The 26,778-nt window shown below is 43.2% G+C and overlaps 1 protein-coding gene across 5 annotated transcripts; it reads left to right on the forward strand.

Annotated features, from left to right (window-relative positions):
• Positions 1-1,330: 1,330 nt before the first annotated feature.
• LOC139354951 (uncharacterized) lies at positions 1,331-21,202 on the forward strand. 5 transcript variants are annotated; one of them, XM_070999228.1, is made up of 3 exons: positions 1,331-3,515; positions 3,612-4,187; positions 7,685-21,197. In XM_070999228.1, exons 1-3 carry the CDS (start codon positions 3,265-3,267, stop codon positions 7,707-7,709), a joined length of 852 nt encoding a protein of 283 aa, XP_070855329.1. In that variant the 5' UTR covers positions 1,331-3,264; the 3' UTR covers positions 7,710-21,197. The 5 variants fall into 5 exon arrangements, with proteins under 5 accessions (XP_070855329.1, XP_070855331.1, XP_070855327.1 ...); XM_070999230.1 differs by lacking the exon at positions 3,612-4,187 and having other exon boundaries at positions 1,331-3,536; positions 7,685-21,202; XM_070999226.1 differs by having other exon boundaries at positions 1,331-3,536; positions 3,612-21,199.
• The last annotated feature ends 5,576 nt before the right edge of the window (positions 21,203-26,778 follow it).

Raw genomic sequence — 26,778 nt, forward strand, 5'->3', positions numbered from 1 at the left:
CAGATATATAGATAGTCGCAGCCATATTTTGTGCTTAAAATTAAATAATAGTGAGTGATATTAAAGTTACATGGTAGTTCGTTATTTAATAATAATCATTTATAAAGGCAGCCGGGGTCCCAACACAAAGGGCCCCGGAATATTTACGTTGGAGTTCTACTGATATCTGCGCGACTTCGGCATAGCTACCAGCTCGACTTGGCTGCCAACCGTTGTCCGTTCGACCCGCGCAGACACCCAACAATAAACACATTTCGCAGTCAACGCCGACGACGTAAAGGATTTCCCGGTGAGTCCGTTCAGGTCTACCACGTCCACCTCATCTCGGTGACTTCCAGCCGTCGCATCGCGGCGTTGAGACGTACCGCCATTTTGTATGGCAGCCGAATCTCGGACTACCCTTGCGCAACTCACCGCAGTGCGCCAGTTACCTTCTTGGAGAAGTCTTCAGCCCGGGCTATCATCGCCTTCAGCCCCGTCCCAATAGTGGTTGAAATTTAGAAAAAATTTAAATACACGTGTACCTTGTGTATATATATTGATATTTACTTCCCTGTTTGTGAATTTATCTGGAGTTAGACCCGAGAGCATTATTTGTCCTCGTTGTTTGCCTAGAATCAAAAAGGTCGCGAGAATTAGTTAGATGGTATAGCTTGCAGTGCAATTACGTACCTTTTTGGCCTGTCCCTTCTTTTCCCCTGGAGCTCCTCAGGACTGACCATAGACATGCGCATCGCGTATGTTCCTTTGAGGGCCGTGTTTCCATGACTGGCAGAGCATAGTTTTCGCGGCGCCTGTACCCTTTTCCAGCAAAACCAATCCTCTGCTTTGACCGCGTAAATATTTGAGACGGCGGACAGGTTTCGGTCTTAAAGGCTGAGGAAGGATAGATCTGTTAAGAGGAGCATGTATATAAATGATTGTACTTACGATATTTATTAAACCTTTGTAAAACCCACAACGTGTGAGTAAGCTTTCCCAGTGAGGGAGATGGAACCGTTATAGTCGCGAGGAGGGGGCTCCTGCCGACTGAGAATGGGTGGTGCCCTGCAGCATCTTGAGGGCTTCCATGGTTGGGGGGAGCGCTTGGCTATGTCACCGATAGCCACCAAATGTAATCAATTTTTCCGTCAATATTTGTAGATTTTTGCTTTGTTTACGTTTTTGTCATTAGTGATGACCGATAGTTTAGCAATGTGAGACCGTGAAGTTATCGACACTTATTATGCGAGCTGTGGCATTAGGGGTACTCTGCCCTGAGAAAAGACTGAGCTAGCGGCACTGCCACCAAAAAAAACAGTTCGTAACACGTTGCAAATTTTAACTCTTTTTTTTTTGTAACAACTAGTTTTTGTTTGAGTTTAGAATTTAACACAGCACCGAATCAAAAACATAAACTAGCTTTTACAAAAAACAGAAACCAAATTAGAATTTTCCCATTTAATTATGATCCGATCATATGTAATCGGAAAGTAATATTTTTTTCTTTTGGATTGTACAAGCTTATACATAAAAGCGCAATTTTTTTCGAGATATAACCCTAAAAATGCAACAACATCCAAAAAATATATATAGATTTGTTTTAATATAAACTGCCTTTTGGTATATTATAAACTTGATGCCTTTTTTTCTAATACATTTAGTAACTGTTTTGAGATCTCCGTTTTTGATAAACCAGAAGCCACAGATGGGAATGTCGTACACTGTAAAAGTAAGTATATAAGCCTTGTAACGAACTGATTTTGTTGGTCTGCTCGCTACGAGATTCGTGCGGCTAGCTCAGAAGAGTGTGTGTTCTTCTCACCAAATTTATATGACGTGACTGCCCCGTAGATCAGTGAGAAAACACAGGGCTTGAATGGTAACAGTGAGTTTTATTCTCGTGTTATTAATACAGCGGGTGTGTGGCTGAGTTGGCCTCGGTATCTCCTCGCTCTAGTTGTACTGGCTGCTGATGTTCCTCGTCCTGGCTTGCCGACGCGTTGACTTGACGACCGCTGGCTCCTGTGTCTCGGGATGGTCGTAGTGGCCGCCTCTGTTCGCTTGCCGACGCGCTGCGTCGGGGTCGCTTGTCGCACCTTGGACTCGCAGAGAGTTCGGCCTTGCGGGCTTAGGGAAGCGTCAAGGCTAACGCCAGGAAACTGCTTAGCCACTCATTTTGCCTTACGCCTAGCGGAGACGAACGTTCCACCCGGCTTCACCCTAATGCATGACGTCCGCGACGTTCCTGCGCTCCCCAATAAGTTCCGCGCGGCGATGGTGACGTGGCTGCCGGTGATGTCTGCTGGCGTCGCTGCCGATGTCCTCTGCGCTGTTTCTTGTCTTGCGTGTCCTTGGGTAACCGCCGTTCCGGGACTTGCCGAACCGCAGGGCTCCTCCAGGATAACGCCTTTTGAAAGCCTCAACGGGTCGATCGCTCGCCCTTCCTGACTGGTAGCTTGGCGTTTCTGGCACTCGGGGTTTTATGCAGTTGCTGTTCGGGGACTTCGCCGGTAATCGCAGGGCTTTCCAGGACAACGCCTCTTGAAACCACAAATCGATCCATCGGTTGTCCTACGCGCCAGTTCCTGCTTGGTCGGGGAAGGTACGCTGGGTCCTAGACAACTTTTCTCCCCGAGCCCACGGTTCCTCGTCGCAGCCTTTCCGCTTGACTCTGACAGACCCTCCGGGTGATTCGCCAGGGAGTGGTCGTGACAAAGTTGGAAACTAAACGCCTTAACTTAGCCGTGTGATTCCTTTCGGATCTCAGCCACTTGTGGCTCAATTCGGAGATTCCTGATGTCCCAATTCCGAACGTCGCGTCTCATTATCCGCTCCTTGGCCTCCAAACTCTCTTGCTCTCCATCCTTGGTCTCCAAACTCTCTTTCTCTCCCACCTAGGTCTCCAAACTCTCTGGTTCTCTTTCCTTGGTCACCTCGCCGCGCCGTTATTACGCAAATTCGCCGCGTATCTGGTAAGCGGCCGGCCATCTGTTGCTGCTTCTGCTTAGACTTGTGGGGAGTTATTCAACTCCTCACATTCACCCCTTACTTTGGGAAACATTTAAAACTCGTTCCTACTCTCCGGCGTTTCATTGCATATCCTAGCCTTCGAGTCCTTATGATGCTCCTCCCGATTCCCGCGGCGCTCCCTCGTTGCTGTCTCGATGCTCCCTCGACGCTCTTAACTCTATTGAGTTTCTACAGCGCTGGTCATCCTCCTCGTAGCAACTTGAAATCTCCCGCGCCGATATTTTCCATGATTCCACTGGGACCTCGAGACTCATGGGCTATCGATCCCCAGCTCGCTGCTTATTGCTGCGTCCCATTCCATTCCACGGTTTCTCCGCCTGGTCACACCATCCGTGCGTGATCGATGTTTCATCGACTATCGATACCGACGGTGAGGCGTTGCCACCTGCTCTTTGCGATATTTCCACCTATTGCCGATATTTCCATTTTAGTATGCCCATCGAGCGCACTATCTTCCAGTGCCTATTGATCGCCTATCGAGGCGCCACCTTCCCTGGCTCATGGTGATTTTGCAACTTTCATGGGTAATTTTCCGAATTTCTTAAAATTTCTTTTCTCTCCCATCCTTTTTCCTCTTTTGCCCTTCACTCGTCGGCCAGCTTGATCATCGCGCATGAGTCGCAGGAAGCCGCTATTGACGCCATCGCACAGCTTCGGAACAAGGAAGACTGCGGCCAAGGCTTCAGACTCAATGTTGTCTTGGCGTTCTCCTCCTCCACCAGGGCACAACTGGCCAGCACAGCTGGCGCACATCCTCACAGCCGGCCATTAGGGATCGTATCGATGGCCTCGATTTCCAACAGCAGAGTGACCACCTCGGGGGACACCGACATGTCCCTTGCACAGGTAGAGTCCTGCAGCTGGTGCTCCAGTGGTGATTCCGGCTGCAGCTCTACCAATTTCAACACCGTCTGGAGGATGAACCAACTGCTGAACATCGTTTGCCCACTGGCGCTAGCAGAGGCTGTGGCAGAAGCGTCGCTTACCTTGCCATTTGGGTTCCTCTGGCACCTGCGTCAGCATTTTTCCAGCCATCTGCATCTGATTCGGCTTGAATCTCATGCATGTCTCGCATCCTCGCACGTGGGCTCGGGCGTCTCTGTGCATTCCTGGCCAGTAATACCGGGCTGCCAGACGTGCTATTGTCTTTCGGATTCCTACAAGGCCAGCCGCCGGTGAGTCGTGGTTCTCCTTTAGCACCTTTTCCGGGACGCACATATTCCATGTTGCGACATTATCACTGCCCGCTCTATGAGGTATATTCTTGTACAGGGTGTTACCCTCCATCACGTAGTCCGGATACTTTTGCGGCTGGGTCCTTATCTTTTCGCGCATTTCCTGAATCCAGCTGCAAGCTGCAGAAGCTTCCGCCGCCGATGTCTTCTTGATCCCTCGTGTCCGGTAGTGGCTACCTAGACAAAGCGTCTGCCACCTCGTTGAGTTGTCCTTTCCTGTACGCTATTTCGAAGTCGTACTGCTGCAACTCCAGGGCCCATCTGGCGATCCTTCCTGAAGGGCTTTCTATTCTGTTGAGCTACTTCAGCGCCATGTGGTCGGTTACTACTTTAAAGTGGTAACCTTCCAGATACGGCTTGAGCTATCGCATCGCCCAGACGATTGCCAAGCATTCCTTCTCGGTCGTTGAGTAATTCTTCTCAGCGCCGTTGAGCGTTCGGCTGGAGTAAGAGATTACCTTTTCGTCTCGTTCAGTTTCCTGGGTAAAGATTGCCCCAATGCCGTAGTCGCTCGCGTCAGTTTGCAAGATGAATGGTTTGTCGAAATCCGGGCACGCCAGTACGGGGTCAGCGACGAGTCTTGCCTTCACCTCTTCGAACGCCGTCTGATGTTCCTGTGTCCACACCCATTTATTGACCTTGCGTAGCAGATCGTTGAGAGGTTTGACTATTTTTTCGAAGTCAGGTACAAACCGGCGGTACCATGATGCTAAGCCCAGGTACTGTGGGAACTCTCTTACTGTTTATGGTGGTTCTAGTTCGGCGATGGCTGCTACCTTTTCCGGATCCGTGCCTATTCCCTCGCTAGTCACTCGATGACCAAGATACAACAGCTCTTTCCTGTAAAATTGGCACTTCTCCGGGTGTCGGGTCACGCAGCCGCAGCAGCCAACTAACGTCTTAATTCGATCTCTTATATTAATTGCATCGCGAAAGGTAGCTCTGTCTATCTAGCTCTCTCGTTTTTTGTGTACTTGCATTCTTGGGCCCAGCATTCGGCTGGATGTCCCTTTGTAAAAGTAGTACGAATTCTGATCTCGACATTAAATGCACTCTCGTCTCGCCTGCTGTACTCTCTCTCGCTAATAAATTGTTAGCAAGCATAAAGCAACCTAAAATACGTATTTTAATTTAGCAATAACTAATAAAAAAGCTAATTAGTTCAACATTGGTGACCCCGACGTGATTTGTGCATAAATAATATTAGGTGCAAATCATATGTCTATTTATTGACTTTTTCGTTCTTGCGGCTGCGGTGCATTGGCGGAGCAACAATCATAAGGCCTTAAATGCAGTGAGCGCTATAAATAAATAGCAGTTGGTGATTGCGGAAATTTACATATAAGGCGCAAAATCAGCTATACATAGAAGCGTACATAGCCAAATAACGGGCTGATATTCCCTTGTTTGCTTTACGCTCATCTTCCGGTCATTTCGTCTGCTGAGTTTGTTGTTGTTGTCGTAGCCATGCCTACGGGAACTTTTGGGGATGTTACCGCTGATGCAAACAGGGCAATATTTTTAAAGCGCAAGGCAACGGCTTTATTTAATAGAGTGGAGCGTTTAGTGGATTCCCTATCAAGTTCGGCGTTAACTTCATGCGACGAATCCGGTCTTCATGTGAGGTTGGAGTTGATCGATGAGCTTCAAGAGTCATTTAAAAAGGTGCTCGGTGAGCTCAAAGAATTGGATTTTGCGGAAATTGAAAGTGATCTAAGTGAGAAATTTGATGACATTCTCGTAATTCTAAAGTCATCGGTTCGATCCGAAATTTCAAAGCGCGCCTCACAGCTTCTTTCGCACTCAACTTTTGCTGACGGCATCACTCCGGGAGTTTTCGGGCCCCGGCAGTCAGCAAACTCTGACAGTGAAATTCACGGACTTTGTGATGACAGCATAGAATCATATGGTGGCTGTGTCTACATCGTTCGGCCGATCTCAATTACTTTGCTCAAATTCAAGGGTAGCCCCCTTGAAAACACTCACTGTGCCCAAGTTGGAAGTGTGTGGGGCGGAACTCCTGTCTAGGCTCATCGCAGAAGCGGCTGGGACGAGTGCATTTGAGGGAAAGGTTTACTGCTGGAGCGACTCTGCTGTTGCGCTTTCATGGATCCGAGACGAGCCGTCCAGATTCAATATTTTTGTAGCGAACCGAGTAGCTGCCATTCAAGAGCTAACTGAGTCAGTGGAGTGGCGATATGTTCCAATTTCTTTAAATCCAGCTGACATTCTCTCCCGAGGTGCTTTTCCTGCTGAGCTCAACGAGTCTCCTCTCTGGGCTCATGGACAAAAATTCCTTTGTGGCCCCAAGGCTGACTAGCCGACCCCAATCACTGCTGAAAAGCCAACGCTTGAGGTTCGCCGGAGGATTCTACTAACAAAATCTAAATACAAAGACATAGTGGCCAGTTCCAAATTTGCCAATTCCTTTGCTACCCTTCAAAGAATTTTCGGATACGTCTATAAGTTCAGTAATCGCATCCATCGCCCTACGCTCACGGTGTCTAACCTTCAAGGCGGTACGCTGCTGTTGCTTCGTCTTGTCCAGCGCTCACATTTATGGGATGACATCAAATCATTGCAGTCAAAGGGAATGGTGCACTCCTCCAGCTCGATCGCATCTCTTTCGCCCTCATTGACCAATTTGGGCTTCTTAGAGTGGGCTGAGGAATTTTTCGCTGGATTTTAATGGGCGTCATCCAATTATATTACCACGGAGTCATTCGGTCACTATTGCCATTATTACTCACTTTCATGAACGCAATCTGCACACTGGGCCACGGGCATTACTCGGCATAATTCGATCCCAATATTGGCCTATTGGGGGGAGGAAGACGGTTATGAAGGCGGTAAACAAATGTATTAGATGCTTTCGAATGAAGCCTCGAGTAGTGGAGCATATCATAGCGGATCTTCCAAAGGAGCAACTTGATGGATCTCATGCGGTCGAAGTCACTGGCATTGACTTTTGCGGGCCATTTTTCTACAAGTCAGAGGCGCGAAGCAAGCCTCCAGTAAAATGCTACGTTTCATTTGTTTCGCCACGAAGGCTAATCATTTGGAGTTGGTCAAGGATCTCTCTACGGTATCGTTTCTACTTGGCCTCAAACGATTTATATGCACTAGAAGAAGGCCGCGGCAGATTTGGTCTGATAATGCAACCAACTTTGTTGGCGCTCGCAATGAGCTGCTCGAACTAAGGCGCCTATTCCTCAGCAGTGATCACCAGAAAGCTACGTTGGACTTTTGCCTAGCTGAGGCTATTGATTGGTGTTTCATTCCTCCTAGGTCGCCACACTTTGGCGGTCTTTGGGAAGCGGCTGTGAAGATCGCTAAGCATCATTTCTACCGCGCTGTTGGCACTGCTGTTTTAGCCTTTGAGGAGTTGCGGACCCTGGTGTGTCACATTTCGGCGGTTGTTAATTCTCGACCATTAGTCTCGATTTCAGAAAACCCAGCTGATCTGGATGTATTAACCCCAGATCACTTTTTGAATGGTGGTCCGCCTTCTTCTTTCGTCGAGCCGGATGTGACCAGTCTTAACTTCAATCGCTTGGATGGATGGCAACGCGTGGCTTACTTGCAGCAGATCTTTTGGTCCCGATGGAAGGAAGAATACCTAACATTGCTACAACAGCGCTCCAAGTGGCGCACCCCAAAACCTGACCTGGTTGTCGATGACTTAGTTCTGGTTAAGGACGAAAACTTGCCTCCCATGAAGTGGCCCCTCGCCAGAGTGATCGAGCTTCTCTTCGGTGGAGATGGGGTTGCTCGAGTTGCCGTTCTGAAGACAGCATCAGGAGTGACAAAGCGAGCAGTAAACAAGCTGTGTCTGCTACCCCTTAAGGATAATGTTGAAGCCCAGGCCTCCAACGGGGGGAGTATGTCGGGTCACGCAGCCGCAGCAGCCAACTAACTTCTTAATTCGATCTCTTATATTAATGGCATCGCGAAAGGTAGCTCTCTTTATCTAGCTCTCTCGTCTTTTGTGTACTTGCATTTTTCGGCCCAGCTTTCGGCTGGCTGTCCCTTTGTAAATCAGGACGAATTCTGATCTCGACATAAAATGCACTCTCGTCTCGCCTGCTGTACTCTCTCTCGCTAATAAATTGTTAGCAAGCATAAAGCAACCTAAAATACGTATTTTAATTTAGCAATAACTAATAAAAAAGCTTATTAGTTCAACACCGGGCTTAACTCAGATTTGCCTTCCTTAGCCGTCGGAACACTTCCTTCAGTTTAGCCTTGTGTTCTTCCAGCGAGCGCCCGATCACTATGATTTCATCCTGGTAAGCAAATGCGTGCGGCGACATTTCGGGATCGATCACCCGGTCCAGCACCCGTTGAAAGGCCGCAGACTCTCCACTGGAATAGGCTTTTCCAAACTGCTGATGTACCGTGCTTCCCTCAGTTGGTCGAGGATATAATTTATTCGGGGCATCGGGTAAGCATCCTTTATAGGCTTGGCGTTGATTTGCCTAAAGTCGACGCACAGTCTCCATTTGCCCGTTTTTTTTTTTAACCATCACGATGGGAGAGCTGTATGGGCTTGTTGAGTGTTCTATGTATCCCATTTGGAGAAGCTCGTCAACCGTCGCATTGATCTCCCCTTGAACTTCCAGATTCTTGGAGTAGTATCGCTGCTTTATTGGTTTGTCGTCTTTCATCCTGAGCTGATGCTCTGCCATGTTCGAGGTTCCCGACATGCTGTTGAAACTCGATAGCTCTGCCTCCAGGAATTTCGTCGTGTCGTCATCTTCGCTTGGCCGTTGTACGACTGCCACCGATAGCTTCTCCTCGAGCCATCCCTTGTGTCGATTCCTGGCCGGTATTATCACTTCGTGCCCAGCACATTTAATCTCGGTACCGATGTCTTTCGCATTGCTCCTGGCGGTGCTGGCTGCGCGGCTCGACGTAGCGTGGCTTTTGGTACTCTGGAATTCGGGCGTACTCCGATCCGGGACTTTACGAGTCGAAACCGTAGGGCTCTCCTGGACAACTCCACTGGAGACCGTACCGATCGACCGCTCTCCCTTCTGTCTTCTTATACTCGTTATTCTTATTCCGGGACTTAGTTGATAGGGATAAGAAGACCGCCTTGACCTAGCCGTATGACGCCCTCTGGACCTCAGCTACCTGCGTCTCAATTCGGAGATTTCTGGTATCCCAATCCCGAATGTCTCGACGTAGCAATCTTGCTCCTCGTAGGCTTCCACGGCGCTGCTTTTCCGACGACTCGACTTGCTGTGGCTTCCTTGTAGTTTATTTGGTTGACTGACTGTTCACCTTGGTATCTGACTTGATCTTGATGGTTTGACTCCTCCTGATCGACTGATCCAGCTGCCAGCACTCTGCGGCCTTATATAGGGCCTCCGAGAACTGTTATTTCCCTTTTGCTCACGGACCGCTGAATCTCTTCACTGTTTGACCACTGCTGCCGTACCGCTGGTTCCCGTGATACATGTGGCATGCCTGTGTGCCGCTCCACTGCCGAGATGTGGCACTTCTTCTCTCGGTTCAAAGTTCACGCCAGAGTCCAAAGTCCGGTGGAGTTCCGTTATTCCCTTTCTTACACGGCACTCTTGCTCTGCCCGCCAAGTCTCCACTGTCTCATTATCCTCTCCTTGGTCTCCCAACTTTCTTGTTCTCCATCCTTAGTCTCCAAACTCTCTTGTTCTCCATCCTTGGTCTCCAAACTCTCTTGTTCTCCGTCCTTGGTCTTCTCGCCGCGCCGTTATTACGCGAATTCTGTTGAAACTCGATAGCTCTGCCTCCAGGAATTTCGTCGTGTCGTCATCTTCGCTTGCCCGTTGTACCGATAGCTTCTCCTCGAGCCATCCCTTGTGTCGATTCCTGGCCGGTATTATCACTTCGTGTCCAGCACATTTAATCTCGGTACAGACTTGTGTTAGAAAGTTCCATCCCAACACCAATGAATCCACTACCCCTGGTAGTATTAGCAGGCTCATGCTCAGTCGCTTGTTCCCGAACGCGATTTCTACCTCCAGCTGCTCATCGATTACGCCACATCTTCCGTCTCCCAACCTAACTTGCCGTCGTGTCCTCGTAATCTTTCCGAGGGCAGTCAGGTTGTCCGCCAGTTCTTTGCTTAAAAAGCTTGCTGTTGCCCCGGTGTCGATTGTGGCCTTGTATGTGCCCCACCCAATCGTCACCGCTGCAGACAACTGCTGCTCCTTCTCGATCAGCTTTCCAGTTAGTTTCGAAAGGTAGCATCTTGCGATCCCCGCTCGCCTCTCTGCGGCTGAGATCGCTGGGCATTTCCCGTCTGCTGTTGGGGTGCAGTTTTCCTTGATGATCCTTAGGGTATCTTTCGCGGAATAGTTAAGCGGCCTCACCATCGTCTGAATGTCGATCATGTAGTCTTTGAATGACTCGCTGAAGCCCTGCTTCCGTTGCCCGACCTGATCCGCCAGCCTGGAGAAGAAGTCTCTCGGCAGAAAGTAAGTGTGGAAACTATCTATGAACTCCGCCTAGGTTTTGCCATTGTTTGTTGTTGGCGATAAACCACTTCAAAGCCCTTCCCTTAAGAAATTCCGGCACCGCTCGGGGAATCATGTCTTGCGATCCTTGCATAGTCTGACTGACTAGGTATCGTGATCAGCGCTTTTATTTTCCTGTCTTGGCTTGACTCTCTCCTGTTTGCCTCTTTTTGTAAGTTGTCAACGCTCAGGCTTGCCACTAGGTTGTCCCCTTCGGCGTTCGTTAACGTGATAGCTTGGTTGTCTTTGACTCGTCACTTGTGGCCTTTGGTACTTCCGACGGTCCTGGTTGTCTCGACGAACTCTCGCCTTGTTGACTCGGTGCTCCAGTCCTGTAGCTCCCTGAAGATCCTTGCGGCTCCCTGAAGATGCTCGCTCGCTGGTCGTCCCTGACGCGTCGACTCGGAGACTGCTTGTGACGACTCGGCCGTGCGGGCTTAGGGAAGCGTCGCCGTTCTCAGACTACGGTGAACAGAAGCTGCGCTCTCCAGGATCACTCCTTTCGACACACCGCCTGTCCCTTGCTCTGTCCCGGATGGTCCCACTGGGGTTTCAGCCCGCGCGGACAGTAAAGGCTGAACGCCAGGAAGCTGCCTCGCTGCCTTCGCTTCGACTCCTAGTGTAAACGAACGTTCCACCCTAGCCTCACCCTTCTGCTTATTGTCCGGGACGTTTCCGCGTGGCTTGCTATGTCTTGCGCATTGCTCCTGGTGGTGCTGGCTGCGCGACTGGACGTAGCGTGGCTTTTGGTGCTCGGGGTTCGGGCGTACGCCGCTCCGGGACCTCGTAAGTCGAAACCGTAGGGCTCTCCTGGACAACTCCACTCGAGACCGTACCGATTGAATGCTCTCCCTTCTGGCTTGTTGTACTTGGGATTCGGACACGCCGCTCCGGGACCTCGCAAGTCGAAACCGTATGGCTCTCCTGGACAACTCCACTCGAGACCGTACCGATCGACCACTCTCCCTTCTGGCTTGCTATACTGGTTATCTTCCAGGCGTAACGCCAGGACTTTGTTGATAGGGTTAAACCGACCGCCTTGACCTAGCCGTGTGATGCCCTCTGAACCTCAGCTACCTGCGTCTCAATTCGGAGATTCCTGGTATCCCAATCCCGAATGTCTCGACGTAGCAATCTTGCTCCTCGTAAGCTCCCACGGCGCTGCTTTTCCGACGACTCGACTTGCTGTGGCTTCCTTGTAGTTTATTTGGTTGACTTTTTGACCCAGGCTAACATGTCCCTCTGCATTGGTCACCATGCGTTTAAGGGTTTTACCAGCCATAAGTAGGGAGGGCAAATCAGGCCTCGAACATCTGAGGTCTAGGAGGTTCAGGGATATTATCCGATGCAACAATTAGGTTTTTACCTAACTTTAGTAATAGCTAATAACTAGTAATGACTTTTTTTCGTAATAATGAGTATAGGCCCCTTGGGGGGCGTGGCAAGAACAACACCCTAATTGCTGGCGAGCGAGAGTCGGAACATTTTTTGTATTGCCTACGGCACCTCTCCCAAATCCAACATCTCGCCTGGATCTTGACATTCGTAGCTTTTACTACCGTCAATATTTAAGCATTATTGTTATACATGGCGCCTAACTCCAGGACGACGTAATGTAACGTAGCACACAATCACAATTCCTAATTTTTAGCCAGATTTCCTTTCAAAACTCATTTTACCTTAGGAAAAATCAAGAAGACATAGCTTGATTTAGCCACGACTGTAGATTGATCTCAGACCACCTTCAAACATCGTTCGAAGTTCGATCAGGAGAGAGAAATGGCAAATAGAGCACGATTCCCTTTGCGTATGCACATTTTTTCTAGAATATTAACTGTACTTTTTTGAATTCCCTTTTGTGTCTCAAACATCGAAACAGCTCATGTATATACATACAACATGTCGGTTGACCGCATGCATTTTTTAGTCTTAGGAATCCTTCTCAACAAGCCACTGGAGTGGAAAACATTTTTTTTGTAAAGCTCAACAAAATCAGGAATTACAGTGATTTATAACGTTTTGATCCGAGCTCTGGTTGTGTTTTCATATTTGGTTGGACGAGTCGGCACTCGGACTCGCGAGGGGAATCAGCCGTGCGGGCTTAGGGAAGCGTCGCCGTTCTCAGACTACGGTGAACAGAAGCTGCGCTCTCCAGGATCACTCCTTTCGACACACCGCCTGTCCCTTGCTCTGTCCCGGATGGTCCCACTGGGGTTTCAGCCCGCGCGGACAGTAAAGGCTGAACGCCAGGAAGCTGCCTCGCTGCCTTCGCTTCGACTCCTAGTGTAAACGAACGTTCCACCCTAGCCTCACCCTTCTGCTTATTGTCCGGGACGTTTCCGCGTGGCTTGCTATGTCTTGCGCATTGCTCCTGGTGGTGCTGGCTGCGCGACTGGACGTAGCGTGGCTTTTGGTGCTCGGGGTTCGGGCGTACGCCGCTCCGGGACCTCGTAAGTCGAAACCGTAGGGCTCTCCTGGACAACTCCACTCGAGACCGTACCGATTGAATGCTCTTCCTTCTGGCTTGTTGTACTTGGGATTCGGACACGCCGCTCCGGGACCTCGCAAGTCGAAACCGTATGGCTCTCCTGGACAACTCCACTCGAGACCGTACCGATCGACCACTCTCCCTTCTGGCTTGCTATACTGGTTATCTTCCAGGCGTAACGCCAGGACTTTGTTGATAGGGTTAAACCGACCGCCTTGACCTAGCCGTGTGATGCCCTCTGAACCTCAGCTACCTGCGTCTCAATTCGGAGATTCCTGGTATCCCAATCCCGAATGTCTCGACGTAGCAATCTTGCTCCTCGTAAGCTCCCACGGCGCTGCTTTTCCGACGACTCGACTTGCTGTGGCTTCCTTGTAGTTTATTTGGTTGACTGACTGTTCACCTTGGTATCTGACTTGGTCTTGACGGTTTGACTCCTCGTGATCGACTGATCCAGCTGCCAGCGCTCTGCGGCCTTATATAGGGCCTCCGAGAACCGTTATTTCCCTTTTGCGCACGGCGCGCTAAATCTCTTCATTCCTGACTCCTGTTTGACCCACTTGTCCTTTACGCACAGCTTCCAACCGATGTTCTGCCCACTGCTGCCGTCTTGCTGGTTCCCGTGATGTGGCACTTCTTCTCCCGGTCCAAAGTTCACGACAGAGTCCAAAGTCCGGTGGAGTTCCGTTATCCCTTTTTTCACACGGCCCTCTTGCTCTGCCCACCAAGTCTCCACTCTCTCAATCTCCGCTCCTTGGTCTCCAAACTCCCTCATACTCCATCCTTGGTCTCCAAACTCTCTTATTTTCCATCCTTGGTCTCCAAACTCTCTTACTCTCCCACATTTGTCTCCAAACTCTCTTCTTCTCCAGCCACTCCTCGCCGCGCCATTACTACGCGAATGCGCCGCGTATCTGGTAAGCGGCTGGCCATCTGTTGCTGCTGCTGCTTAGATTTGTGGGGAGTTATTCAAATCCTCACAGCCCTAACAAGACTATAAATAGATTTCGTTGAAAATGTATTACACTAAGTTATTTAAAAACAATAAAGGAATGCCGTAGTTTGAATACCCTTGCAGTTAAAATACATACTTACCGTTTTATTAACATTTTTTGAGAGCTTCAAACGATTCAGGTATTTCAGATATATTATTGCCATTTAATTTGGTTTTTAATTGTCAAAAACAAAAATGCCTACTTCAAAACAATAAAACTATAATGATTATACCCGTTACTCGTAGAGTAAAAGGGTATACTAGATTCGTCGGAAAGTATGTAACAGGCAGAAGGAAGCGTTTCCGACCCCATAAAGTATATATATTCTTGATCAGGATCACTAGCTGAGTCTATCTAGCCATGTCCGTCTGTCCGTATGAACGCTGTGATCTCGGAAACTGTAAAAGATGCAATACTGAGATTAGGCATGCAGGTTTTAGAGATTCGCCAGTGTGCCACGCCCCCTCTAACGCCCACAAAACGCCGAAAACTGTATTGTATTGTTCTCATCAATACCTATAGAATGACCAAAAAAAAGTTTGCCACGCCCACTTTAACGCCCACAAACCGTTAACAAACTTCCAAAAATCGTAATTATGAACGCGAATATTTTGGAAACTATCAAAGATAGAGAATTATGATTTCAGATTTACATTTCGTAGCCTTGTACGCAGTGCAAGTTTATAACGCGAATATGCCACGCCCAATCTAACGCCCATAAGCCTGCTAGAAACAAATTTTAACTGAAATGTATAGGTCTCGTCAATACCTATCGATTGCCCCAGAAAAAGTTTGACTCGCCCACTTTAACGCCCACAAACCGTCCAGAAACGGCCCAAAACTGTGGCGCTGAGTAACGGGTATCTGATAGTCGAGGCACTTGACTATACCGTTTTCTCTTGTTTTGAATATGCATACGTCCGTAAAGAATAGGCTACTAAAGTGAAAGTCCTATTGGAAAAATAAAAAGTCAAGTGTAAGCTCGATCGAACCTCTTCGAGCGGCCATTTTTACTTAAGTTCGATTGGATATTCGTTTGCATTTTGTACAGCTCGTTTGATTTAACATCCAGCTAATGTACTTATAAGTTTTTGCGTGGCTCCACTTTTAAATCCGCTTCGTAATGATACAGATAATACACCCTAATTCTCAATTTATGTTTTTTCTCATTTTTCCTATTTGTATACTTTCCAAAATTAGTTAGTTACTTTTATTCCTTTTAATTATATTTAACTTAATCGAGATGATTCTTAATTTCCATTGTGTTAAGTCAAGTTTTAATCCTTACCATAGTTAAGAAAATATTAAAATGTTCTATAAAGAACCCTTTTTGACCCAGGCTAACATGTCCCTCTGCATTGGTCACCATGCGTTTAAGGGTTTTACCAGCCATAAGTAGGGAGGGCAAATCAGGCCTCGAACATCTGAGGTCTAGGAGGTTCAGGGATATTATCCGATGCAACAATTAGGTTTTTACCTAACTTTAGTAATAGCTAATAACTAGTAATGACTTTTTTTCGTAATAATGAGTATAGGCCCCTTGGGGGGCGTGGCAAGAACAACACCCTAATTGCTGGCGAGCGAGAGTCGGAACATTTTTTGTATTGCCTACGGCACCTCTCCCAAATCCAACATCTCGCCTGGATCTTGACATTCGTAGCTTTTACTACCGTCAATATTTAAGCATTATTGTTATACATGGCGCCTAACTCCAGGACGACGTAATGTAACGTAGCACACAATCACAATTCCTAATTTTTAGCCAGATTTCCTTTCAAAACTCATTTTACCTTAGGAAAAATCAAGAAGACATAGCTTGATTTAGCCACGACTGTAGATTGATCTCAGACCACCTTCAAACATCGTTCGAAGTTCGATCAGGAGAGAGAAATGGCAAATAGAGCACGATTCCCTTTGCGTATGCACATTTTTTCTAGAATATTAACTGTACTTTTTTGAATTCCCTTTTGTGTCTCAAACATCGAAACAGCTCATGTATATACATACAACATGTCGGTTGACCGCATGCATTTTTTAGTCTTAGGAATCCTTCTCAACAAGCCACTGGAGTGGAAAACATTTTTTTTGTAAAGCTCAACAAAATCAGGAATTACAGTGATTTATAACGTTTTGATCCGAGCTCTGGTTGTGTTTTCATATTTGGTTGGACGAGTCGGCACATTTGCCCCGATCATAAAGCCCTCTGCCGCTACGGATGGCAATTCACCATGGCCGCATCACAAATCTTTTACGCAGTCTTGGGTTCGTTATGGTACGCAGCCGAGAGCCAGCACATTTTGGTGCCTCCTGTGAGGGACTTTGTGATCGAATTGGACTGTTGCGAGTTTACGTTGGAGTCAAGTTCAGTAAATACGGACCTCAGGTTAATGCAATTTTATTATATTCGTGTGTAATAAAGGTTAAGCAAAATGGCGGAGCAGCTTAAAGCAGAGCAGGTGGCGTTGCTGGAGGCAGTAAAATCAAAGCTACAAAATTTTAATAAAGATGTTACTGCACGCTCTGCAACGCACCTGGAGACCAGGTTGGACTCCCTTCAAACTATGCATGCGGAATATCGTGAAAATCGTCGTGTATTAATTCAAACAATCAACAATGATAAAATTAAGGCAGATTATATTGTCAAAAATATAACGGAACTGTTTGAGGAAGTCTATATAGATTTGATGGCTGACATCAAGACCAAAGTGCAAGGTAAAATTTTAGATTCTACAATGATGGGTGGTGAAGGGAGTTTAAATATCACAGTTGCTGATGTCAAGCTGCCTACTGTTAAATTGCCTATTTTTACTAGCCCTTATTTAAAGAAGTTTCCCATCTAGAGTCCATAATTGGGAAAAATTAACAAATTTACATCGGTTTCATTATATATTCCCTTTCAGAAGAAGCCCCCAAAGACATACAACATTTGACTTTGGTGAAATCAAATTACGCAACTGTATGGAAAATGTTAGTAAATCTGTACGACAACAAGCGAGTCTTATTTCAGCATTATATGGATATGTTTGACCATCAGGCTGTAGTTCAGCAAGGTGACATAGGAGTTCAAACGTGTCCGACCTGTGTTAATAATTTGGAGAAGGTTGGCGTAGACGTCAACGGGAAAATTATGGAGTGCTGCTGCCAACAGCAGTATTTACGGTGGACTCTGCTGAAGAGACACCGCTTAATCTTCGACCTTTCCCAACCCCACGGAGTCGATTAGAAGCAATGGTGTGGAACTTTCCAATAAGCTGGCCTTACAGATATCATCTAACGTTATCAACAAGTTCGAAGAAGGTCGCTTAAGGGAAAATTATGGAGTGCTGCTGCCAACATCAGAAGTTTCGATGGACTCTGCTGAAGGGTCACCGCTTAATCTTCGAGCTTTCCTGGATCAAGGGTCACAAGCCTCGTTCATCACGGAAAATTCTGTACAGTTATTGGGTCTTCAACGAAGGAAGGTCCATATCAAAGTAAACGGCTTGGCAAGAGTCACTGAGACGTCGGCTGAGGTATCCTTGGAATTGGGGTCACGGTTTGATTCTAAAACAAGGAAGAACGCTATAGTCGAGTACCTCGACTATCAGATACCCGTTACTCAGCTAAATAGAGATATGCAAGTAGCAAAGCGAGATTAAAATGCGCCACCTACCGGCGGTATACAGATTTAAGCGTTATGGGCGTTAGAGTGTACTTACGATTTTTTGAAGTTTGTGGGCGGTGTATGGGCGTTAGGGTGGGCGTGGCAAACTTTTTTTTGGGTCAATCGATAGGTATTAATGAGAACATTACATTTCAGTTAAAATTTTTATTCTAGCATCAAAAATGTATGAGCCACAGTTTTGGGCGGTTTGTGGGCGTTAGAGTGGGCGTGGCACTCTACTGAAACAAACTTGCGCTGCGTAAGAAGCTCAGGAATCTGCGCGCCAAATCTCAATAGCCTAGCTCCCATAGTTTCCGAGATCTCAGCGTTCATCCGGACAGACAGACGGACAGACGGACAGACGGACATGGCTAGATCGACTCGGTTAGTGATCCTGATCAAGAATATATATACTTTATGGGGTCGGAAACGCTTCCTTCTGCCTGTTACATACTTTCCGACGAATCTAGTATACCCTTTTACTCTACGAGTAACGGGTATAACAAGGAAGAACGATATAGTCGAGTACCTCGACTATCAGATACCAGTTACTCAGCTAAATGGAGATATGCAAGCAGCAAAGCGAGATTAAAATGCGCCACCTAAGCGTTATGGGCGTTAGAGTGGGCGTGGCAAATTTTTTTTGGATCAATCGATAGGTATTGACGAGACCAATACATTATAGCAAAAAATTTTATTTAGCTTGAAAATTGTGGGCGTCACAGGCTTGTGCGGTTTGTGGGCGTTAAAGTGGGCGTGGTAAACTTTTTTTAGGTCAATCGATAGGTATTGATGAGAACAATACGTTTCAGTTAAAATTTTTATTCTAGTATCAAAACTGTAGGAGCCACAGTTTTGGGCGGTTTGTGGGCGTTAGAGAGGGCGTGACACTGTGCTGAAACAAACTTGCGCTGCGTAAGAAGCTCAGGAATCTGCACGCCAAATCTCATAGTTTCCGAGATCTCGGCGTTCATCCGGACAGGCAGACAGACGGACATGGCTAGATCGACTCGGCTAGTGATCCTGATTAAGAATATATATACTTTATGGGGTCGGATACGCTTCCTTCTGCCTGTTACATACTTTCCGACGAATCTAGTATACTCTTTTACTCTACGAGTAACGGGTATAATGAAGGAAGAGCTGAGGGCAATCCCTCGCTAAACATTTACAACCGCAAAATAATTGAAGGAAGAGCTGAGGGCCATGACTCGCTAAAACAACAAAGAAGGACGACCCCAGCAGGATCATCAATGGAAAACAGAAGACATCCTATGAAACCCAGAAAGAAAAGAAGACACTTAGTGGGCGTATACTGTTTTCTTAAAATTTTTTTTATAAGTACTATAAGCCAAAAAATTTAAATAAAATCAATGAAGATGGAACCCCTAATTAACGATTTTGAAAGAATTCTCACCATGCCCCTACCCCAACATGCAATGGATTCAAGCTAATAACCCAGTGAGCGATTTAATTGCACATATTTTCAATAATGAGTTGAATCTTTTAAGGAATGAGATCGTGAGTCTAAAAGCACAATTAAATTAAAATGTTAAAAAAGTAGAAGATTTTCAAGTAGCAGTCATTGACCCAAATATTAAATGTGAAACTTTCTTTTGAAATTATGAAATCAGTCAAGGAATTTAAAGGAGAAGAAGACAAATATGTGAGTTGGAGAGAATCGGCAGAAATAGCCATGGGGCAGTATGCTAGAGGTAGCGAAAGATTCTTTTCTGCATTTTCAATCTTGAGAAACAAAACAGCTGGTAAAGCAAACAGTGCCCTAACACATAATGGAACAGTACTAAATTTTGACGCCATAATGGCAAGGTTGGACTTTGTTTTTAGCGACAAACGTCCAATTAATATAGTTGAACAAGACTTAGGAGTGCTAAGTCAAGGGAAACTGTCCATAATGGAATATTATGGGTTAGTTTATAAAAAACCAACTCTTCTAATAAATGAAACCATTATGAGTTACGGCAGAAATAAATGAGATGAATGAAAAACACAAAGAGACAGCTCTAAGAGTATGCAAGTTATATGACACATTATTTAGGGGCTCTTACCCAATTTATAAACAACTTTGAGCCGAGAGCTAATTTCCAAAGAACTCTGACAGACCCGAGATAAATCCGTGGTCAGCTATTTCTGCCAAGCAGGCCTCCAAATCATTCCCACCCAGATCAATTTCACGCAGTCCGAATCAAACGGATGCTGTAAACATCCAAACCGATACTGTAAACAATCGGAGACCCAAGCGAGCCCTGAGTCCGCTAACGTAAACAAAAGATCCCCAAAGCGAGTCCCGAGTCCGCTAACGTAAACAAAAAGATCCCCAAAGCGGTCCCTAAACTCCGCTAATGTAAACACCAATTTCCGGCCAAGATTGGACTTCGAATTTAATTGGCAAATTGCATCATCCTATTTTCCGACTCTCTTGAGTCATTCTCTTTATCAATTTTTGGGGATAAAATCTCTTAAGCCGAGGTTTGATTATTGATCATTGAACTAGAGAGCAGGCAGTCCGTTTTTGAGATCCGAATCGAGCAGAACAAATATTCGAGAATAAATACAAGAGCAGTGAATTAAATAAGTTCGACCTATTGTAAAATTGTAATAGTGAATAAGTGATTGTAAAAAATAAAAATAAATTTTTTTAATCAATTCACTAGTGAGAAACTTAATTGGCGCCCAACGTGGGGCCGTGTGATTAAAAAAATTCTAAAGCAAAGCTTTTAAATAAACCCCAAAAAAGTTTAAAAGTGAAAAAGGAATTTTGCGCGGCCAACAACCCGATACAACCGACGAAAATATAAAGCCTGTGTTGAAAAAAATAATAAGGTGGAAATTAATAAATGCAATAATCCCCTTAAACTCTATACAACCGGCAAAAAAATAAAAAGTTTGTGTTGATCAAAAAATAATAAGGTGGAAAATAATTAATGGAATAATCCCCTTAAAATCTCACATTACAAAATAGTGTTCGTAACATAAATTCACTGCTCGGACAAAATAAAAAATTTAAAAAGTGACAACAAAATTCATCGAAATAAATAACCATTGTGGAAAACAATTTAATTAAAAAAATATCTAAAAACAAAAATCTACAAACAAATCTTCGAAAAGACATTTAAAGACAAAAAGGCTGAAGGGCAATCCCTCGCCAAGAAATAAACACTGAAGAAAGAAGGAAGACATCAATTTAAAAACCCGAAGAAGGAAGGAAGACCCCAAGATACAAAAAAAGGAAGGACGACCCCAAGCAGTATCATCATCTAAGAAAAACAACAACCCCAAAAAACAACGACTAGAAAAATAAGGAGGACGATTCGTGAGCGATATAATCCTTTTTTTTTTTTATTATTATTATTATTTAATAAGAAATTTGTAAAAAAAAATATAATTATACAAAGTGGAAGAATTCATTTCTGATTTCGAAAATATTCTCAAAATGTCAGAACCTTCAACAAGCCAGAACGGAGCAAATAAAAGACTCCACATAAGTTCGCCTCAAGAACATCATCAGGCGATAACAAACAATACCATGTTAAATGTAGGAGATTTAATTAAACAAATTGTAAATTTTGAATTGAATCCATTAAAGGAAGAGATCGTTAATTTAAGATCGCAGCTTTCTCATAAAATTAAAACGGTTGAAGATTATCAGATAGAGATTATAGATCCAAATATAAAGTGCGACACATCTTATGAGATCATCAAATCTGTTAGGGAATATAAAGGAGAAGAAGATAAATATGTAAGCTGGAGAGAATCGGCTGAAATAGCCATGGGGCAATATGCCAGAGGGAGTGAAAGATTTTATTCCGCCCTATCAATATTAAGAAACAAAATAACGGGAATGGCAAACGATGCCTTAACCCATAACGGAACGGTATTAAATTTCGATGCCATAATGGCCAGACTTGACTTTGTCTTTAGCGACAAACGTCCTATTCATATTATTGAACAGGAACTAAGTGTTTTGAGTCAGGGAAAATTATCAATTATGGATTATTATGGTACAGTTAATAGAAAGTTAACTCTACTTATTAATAAAACAATTATGACCTACGGGAGAAACAAACCGATAACAGCAGAAATGAATGAAAAACATAGGAAGACTGCTCTTAGAGTTTTCATTACCGGCCTAAACGGCCAAATTTCAGACACAATTTTCTCAATGAATCCACCTGACCTACCGAATGCAATGGTCATAGTTCAGGAATTGGAAAGCAACAACATGAGGGCGCATTTCGCAAACAGTTTCTCAACCACTCAGAGAAAAAATAGTGAGCCAAACTCTGGTGGAAATGGACAAACACATTTCAACCAAAAGCAAAGACAACAAAACAACAATTACAATAAACAGCGAAATAGTAATAATTTAAGGTTTAATCATGACAACAACCAGAACAAAAATAATTATGGTTATTATAATCAGAACAAAAATAATTCCTGGAACCAGGGTAGATTTAATAATAACCAACAAAATCAGTGGAACACCTATAGGCAGCCACAAAATAAGCCAGAACCAATGGAGGTAGACGAATCTATACAGGTTCAGAATAGGGCTAACAACGGCTATAATCAAAACTATAATAAATATCAAAATAATAATTATAGCCAAAACAAGTGGGATCAAACAAAAAAGTTTGATACCCAGAATACTCAGCAAGGACAAGCCCAAAATAAAAGGGTACCAACGGGAACTGTTAACCAACCGGCTAACAAGACAATGAGACTAAACAACATTGAGGAGAACCATTTTTTAGACAAAAGTCAGGAGTAGGCTTACCCTACTTATTTAGAAATGACCCGAAAATAAATAAAAAATTAAAAATATTAATTGACACTGGGGCAACCTCGTGTTATATTAGAACTGGAGTTTACAAAAATAAGAATGAGCTTCCAATATACAAAAAAGTATCCACAGTGAATGGATATTCAATAATTAAATATTATCATATAATAACTATATTGGATACACGGTATACTTTTTATGAAATAGAAGGGCTAGACTCAGATCTACTGATCGGCTATAACCTATTGAAAAAAATAGGAGCTGTGATTGATACAGCTAAGGGAGTTATTAAATATAACGGAATAGAAGAGAAATTAAATTATGACAACGGAAACAATTTAAACCAACATTCTTTAACAGAAGAAAACACCATTCTTCCATTAAAAGAATTTATATTAAAAAAATACTTTGATGAAAAGGCTCAAATCAGATCCGAATCTGAAATGGGTAATCAAAGCGAATTTAGTTTGGGATATACAAATCCTGAACACGCCGTCGTTGAAATATCCGACAAAAATAAAAGTTTGGAATTGAAAAATTCTGAACACGCCGTCGTTGAAATATCCGACAAAAATAAAAGTTTGGAATTGAAAAATTCTGAACACGCCGTCGTTGAAATATCCGACAAAAATAAAAGTTTGGAATTTAAAAATTCTGAACACGCCGTCGTTGAACTATCCGACAATCAAAAAATAAACAACATAAAAATATCATCTGCAGATCAAAGAAAAGATCTGGAGAATGAAATATTAAATATTATAAATAAAGAGCATTCAAAAATAAATATGCAGATTCCTTTTAGGACAGATATACGCGGTGAAATAAACACCGTAAATGATAGGGCCATTTACAGCAAACAATACCCTTATGCTTTATCAGCTTCAGATTTTGTAAATTCTGAAATAAGTCGAATGCTAAAAGAAGAAATTATAAGGCCAAGTAGAAGTCCTTATAATTCCCCTGTACTAGTGGTACCAAAAAAGGGTTTCAATGAAGATGGAACTCCAAAACTAAGACTCGTAATTGACTATAAAAAACTAAATGAAAATACTATACCTGATAGGTATCCAATGCAGGACCCTTCAGTGATTTTATCAAATCTCGGAAAAGCTAAATACTTTTCAACAATTGACTTGGAATCTGGATTTCACCAGATTCTCATGAACGAACCTGACATACAAAAAACCTCATTTTCAATAAATAATGGGAAATACGAATTCCTAAGAATGCCTTTCGGTTTGACAAACGCTCCTAGAATATTCCAACGAGCGATGGACGATATTTTGAGAGAACAAGTGGGTAAAACATGTCATGTTTATATGGATGACATAATCATATTTTCAAAAACAATTGAGCAACATTACAAAGACTTAATTGTCATTATTAAAATTTTGCTGAACGCAAACATGAAAATTTCGATTGAAAAATCAAAGTTCTTTAAATTAGAAACAAACTTTCTCGGTTACGTTGTTTCTCACAATGTGATCAAAACCGATCCCGAAAAAATTTCAACAATTGTAAAATATCCGATCCCTAAAAATATTCGAGAGCTTAGAAGCTTCCTAGGCCTTACAGGATATTACAGGAAATTTGTGCAAAATTACGCAAAGATAGCTAAACCATTAACAAAATATTTAGAAGGCCAAAACGGCAAAGTATCTAAAAAAGCATCACGTAAAACTTTAATACAGTTTGATGATTCAGCTGTAAGAGCTTTTAACGAGCTCAAAGAAAATTTAATTGCACAAGTAGAACTAGTACAACCGGACTATAATAAAAAATTTACCCTAACAACTGACCCGTCTGACTTAGCAATTGGTGCGGTTCTTTCTCAGGAAGGAAAACCAATCACATTTATTTCAAAAACTCTAACCAAAACTGAACAATTATACGCGACAAATAAAAAGGAACTTTTAGCCATAGTATGGGCTTTTAAAAACCTTCGTAATTACTTATATGGGGTTAACAACATCGAGATCTATACCGATCACCAACCTCTTTCATTTTCCATTTCTCAAAAAAATCCAAATATCGAAATGAAAAGATGGTATTCTTTTATTGAAAGCTATTCACCCAAAATAATTTAAAAGCCAGGAGCAACAAATGTTGTTGCGGACGCTTTATCAAGGATACAAATTAATAACTTAACGGAAAGTAATGAATCGGTCTCAGATCAAAATACTCAGCATTCAGCAGAGAGTAGTTTTGAGAATGTTATACAAGAAACCCGAAAACCCTTAAACCAGTTTAAGCAACAATTGCTAATAGCAACGGGGAGGTATACAATACATGAGTTGATTAATGTATTCGGAAATACTAGACATATAATATAGTATGATACTCCAGAAAATTTAATATCAATATTAAGAGAATACATTCCACCCAATATAACAATAGGAGTTCACTGTACTCTAGAAGATTTTTATAGAATTTAAAAACCACTTAAAGACAATTTTATAAATACATTTTTATACACTAAGACATCTGTCCAGGATGTCGAAGACGCTGAAGACAGATCTGTGATAATCACAGAAACTCATTGTAGAGCTCATAGAGGGCTTGATGAAAATTATAAACAAATAACTAGCTTTTATTATTGGCCTAATTTATACAAAAAGCTAAAGGAGTTTATAAAGAATTGAACAATCTGCAATCAAAACAAATACAACAGACACCCAGTACAGATTCCTATCGGTCCAGCACCTACTCCAGAAAGAGAAGGTGAAAATTTGCATCTTGACATATATTAAGCCCAAAATCTTATATTCATTACTTGCATAGATTCCTATTCGAAATATTTGGTCGTAAAAGAAATCCCTAACAAACTAAATATAGAAAATAAAGTTTCAGAAATTTTAAAACAATTTCCATTAGCCAAATCTTTGATGATAGATAACGAACCAAGTTTCTCTTCATCCCAATTCAAATCCTTTGCTCAAAGAAATGGGATATCTCTATTCTTTGCAGATCCTCGACATAGTACGTCCAACGGACAGATAGAAAGGGCACACTCTACTTTAACAGAAATTGCTCGCTGCATTAAAGATGAGCTTAATTTAGTTGACTATTCCGAAATTATTATTAAAGCAGCACAAAAATATAATTTAACAATTCACTCAAATACCAACCAACGACCTTTTGACATACTATTTAATAAAATCAAACACGAAGATATGCCTAAATTATTGCAACAAGCTCAAGAGAAAATGTTGCATTCCCACAATAAAGATAGACAAAATAAGAATTATCACGTAGGAGAGGTAATTTATGAAAAGAAACATGGGGAAAGAAACAAGCTAAATTCTAGATACAAAAAACAAGTAGTTAAGGAAAATCTCCCTAATAAAGTTATTATAAATAACAGAAACCGTACGATTCATAAAGATAATATAAAATAATTTGTTTCAAATTACAGATAATGATTTCAATAATGTACTTATTACTGCTGGTAGCTACAACCAAATCCGAAATTATGGATTACACGAACCATGATTTCCTTCTTTACAAGGATACCAAAGATGTTCTTATTTATGAATCATACGCAGATTTATTTCATATAACTAATATAAGTCTTTATAGAGATATAATTAATCTTGAAACAGAATTTCTGAAGAGTCACGACAATAACCATTTTCTTTGGGAAATATCCCACGATTTAAAAATTATCCAAATACTTATCTCCCAAATTATACCTAGTAGATCGAAAAGAGGCATTAATGAAATAGGCACTATTTGGAAATGGATAGCGGAACACCAGATCATGATGATTTCATAACTGTTCAAAATAAAATCGATGATTTAATACAAAATAATAACGATCAATACGTTATTAATTCTAAAATATTTAAAGAGATAAAATCTTTATCTGAAGAATTCAAAACAGCCTTTAAAGATCAAGAAATTCCGCTTAGAAAATATCGTCTGCGTTTGCTTACTTACGATCTTATGAATTTAATGGACACAATTACACTCGCCAAAATCGATGTATTTAATACTAAAATTCTAAACAACGACGATATACAAGAAATTTATAAACACGAAAATAGACCTGTAGTTATAACAGACCTTTTAGATATATCTGAATTTAAAATCGCTTTGCAT

This window comes from Drosophila suzukii, unplaced genomic scaffold, assembly GCF_043229965.1.
Source record: "Drosophila suzukii unplaced genomic scaffold, CBGP_Dsuzu_IsoJpt1.0 scf_5, whole genome shotgun sequence".
Classification (NCBI taxonomy): domain Eukaryota; kingdom Metazoa; phylum Arthropoda; class Insecta; order Diptera; family Drosophilidae; genus Drosophila; species Drosophila suzukii.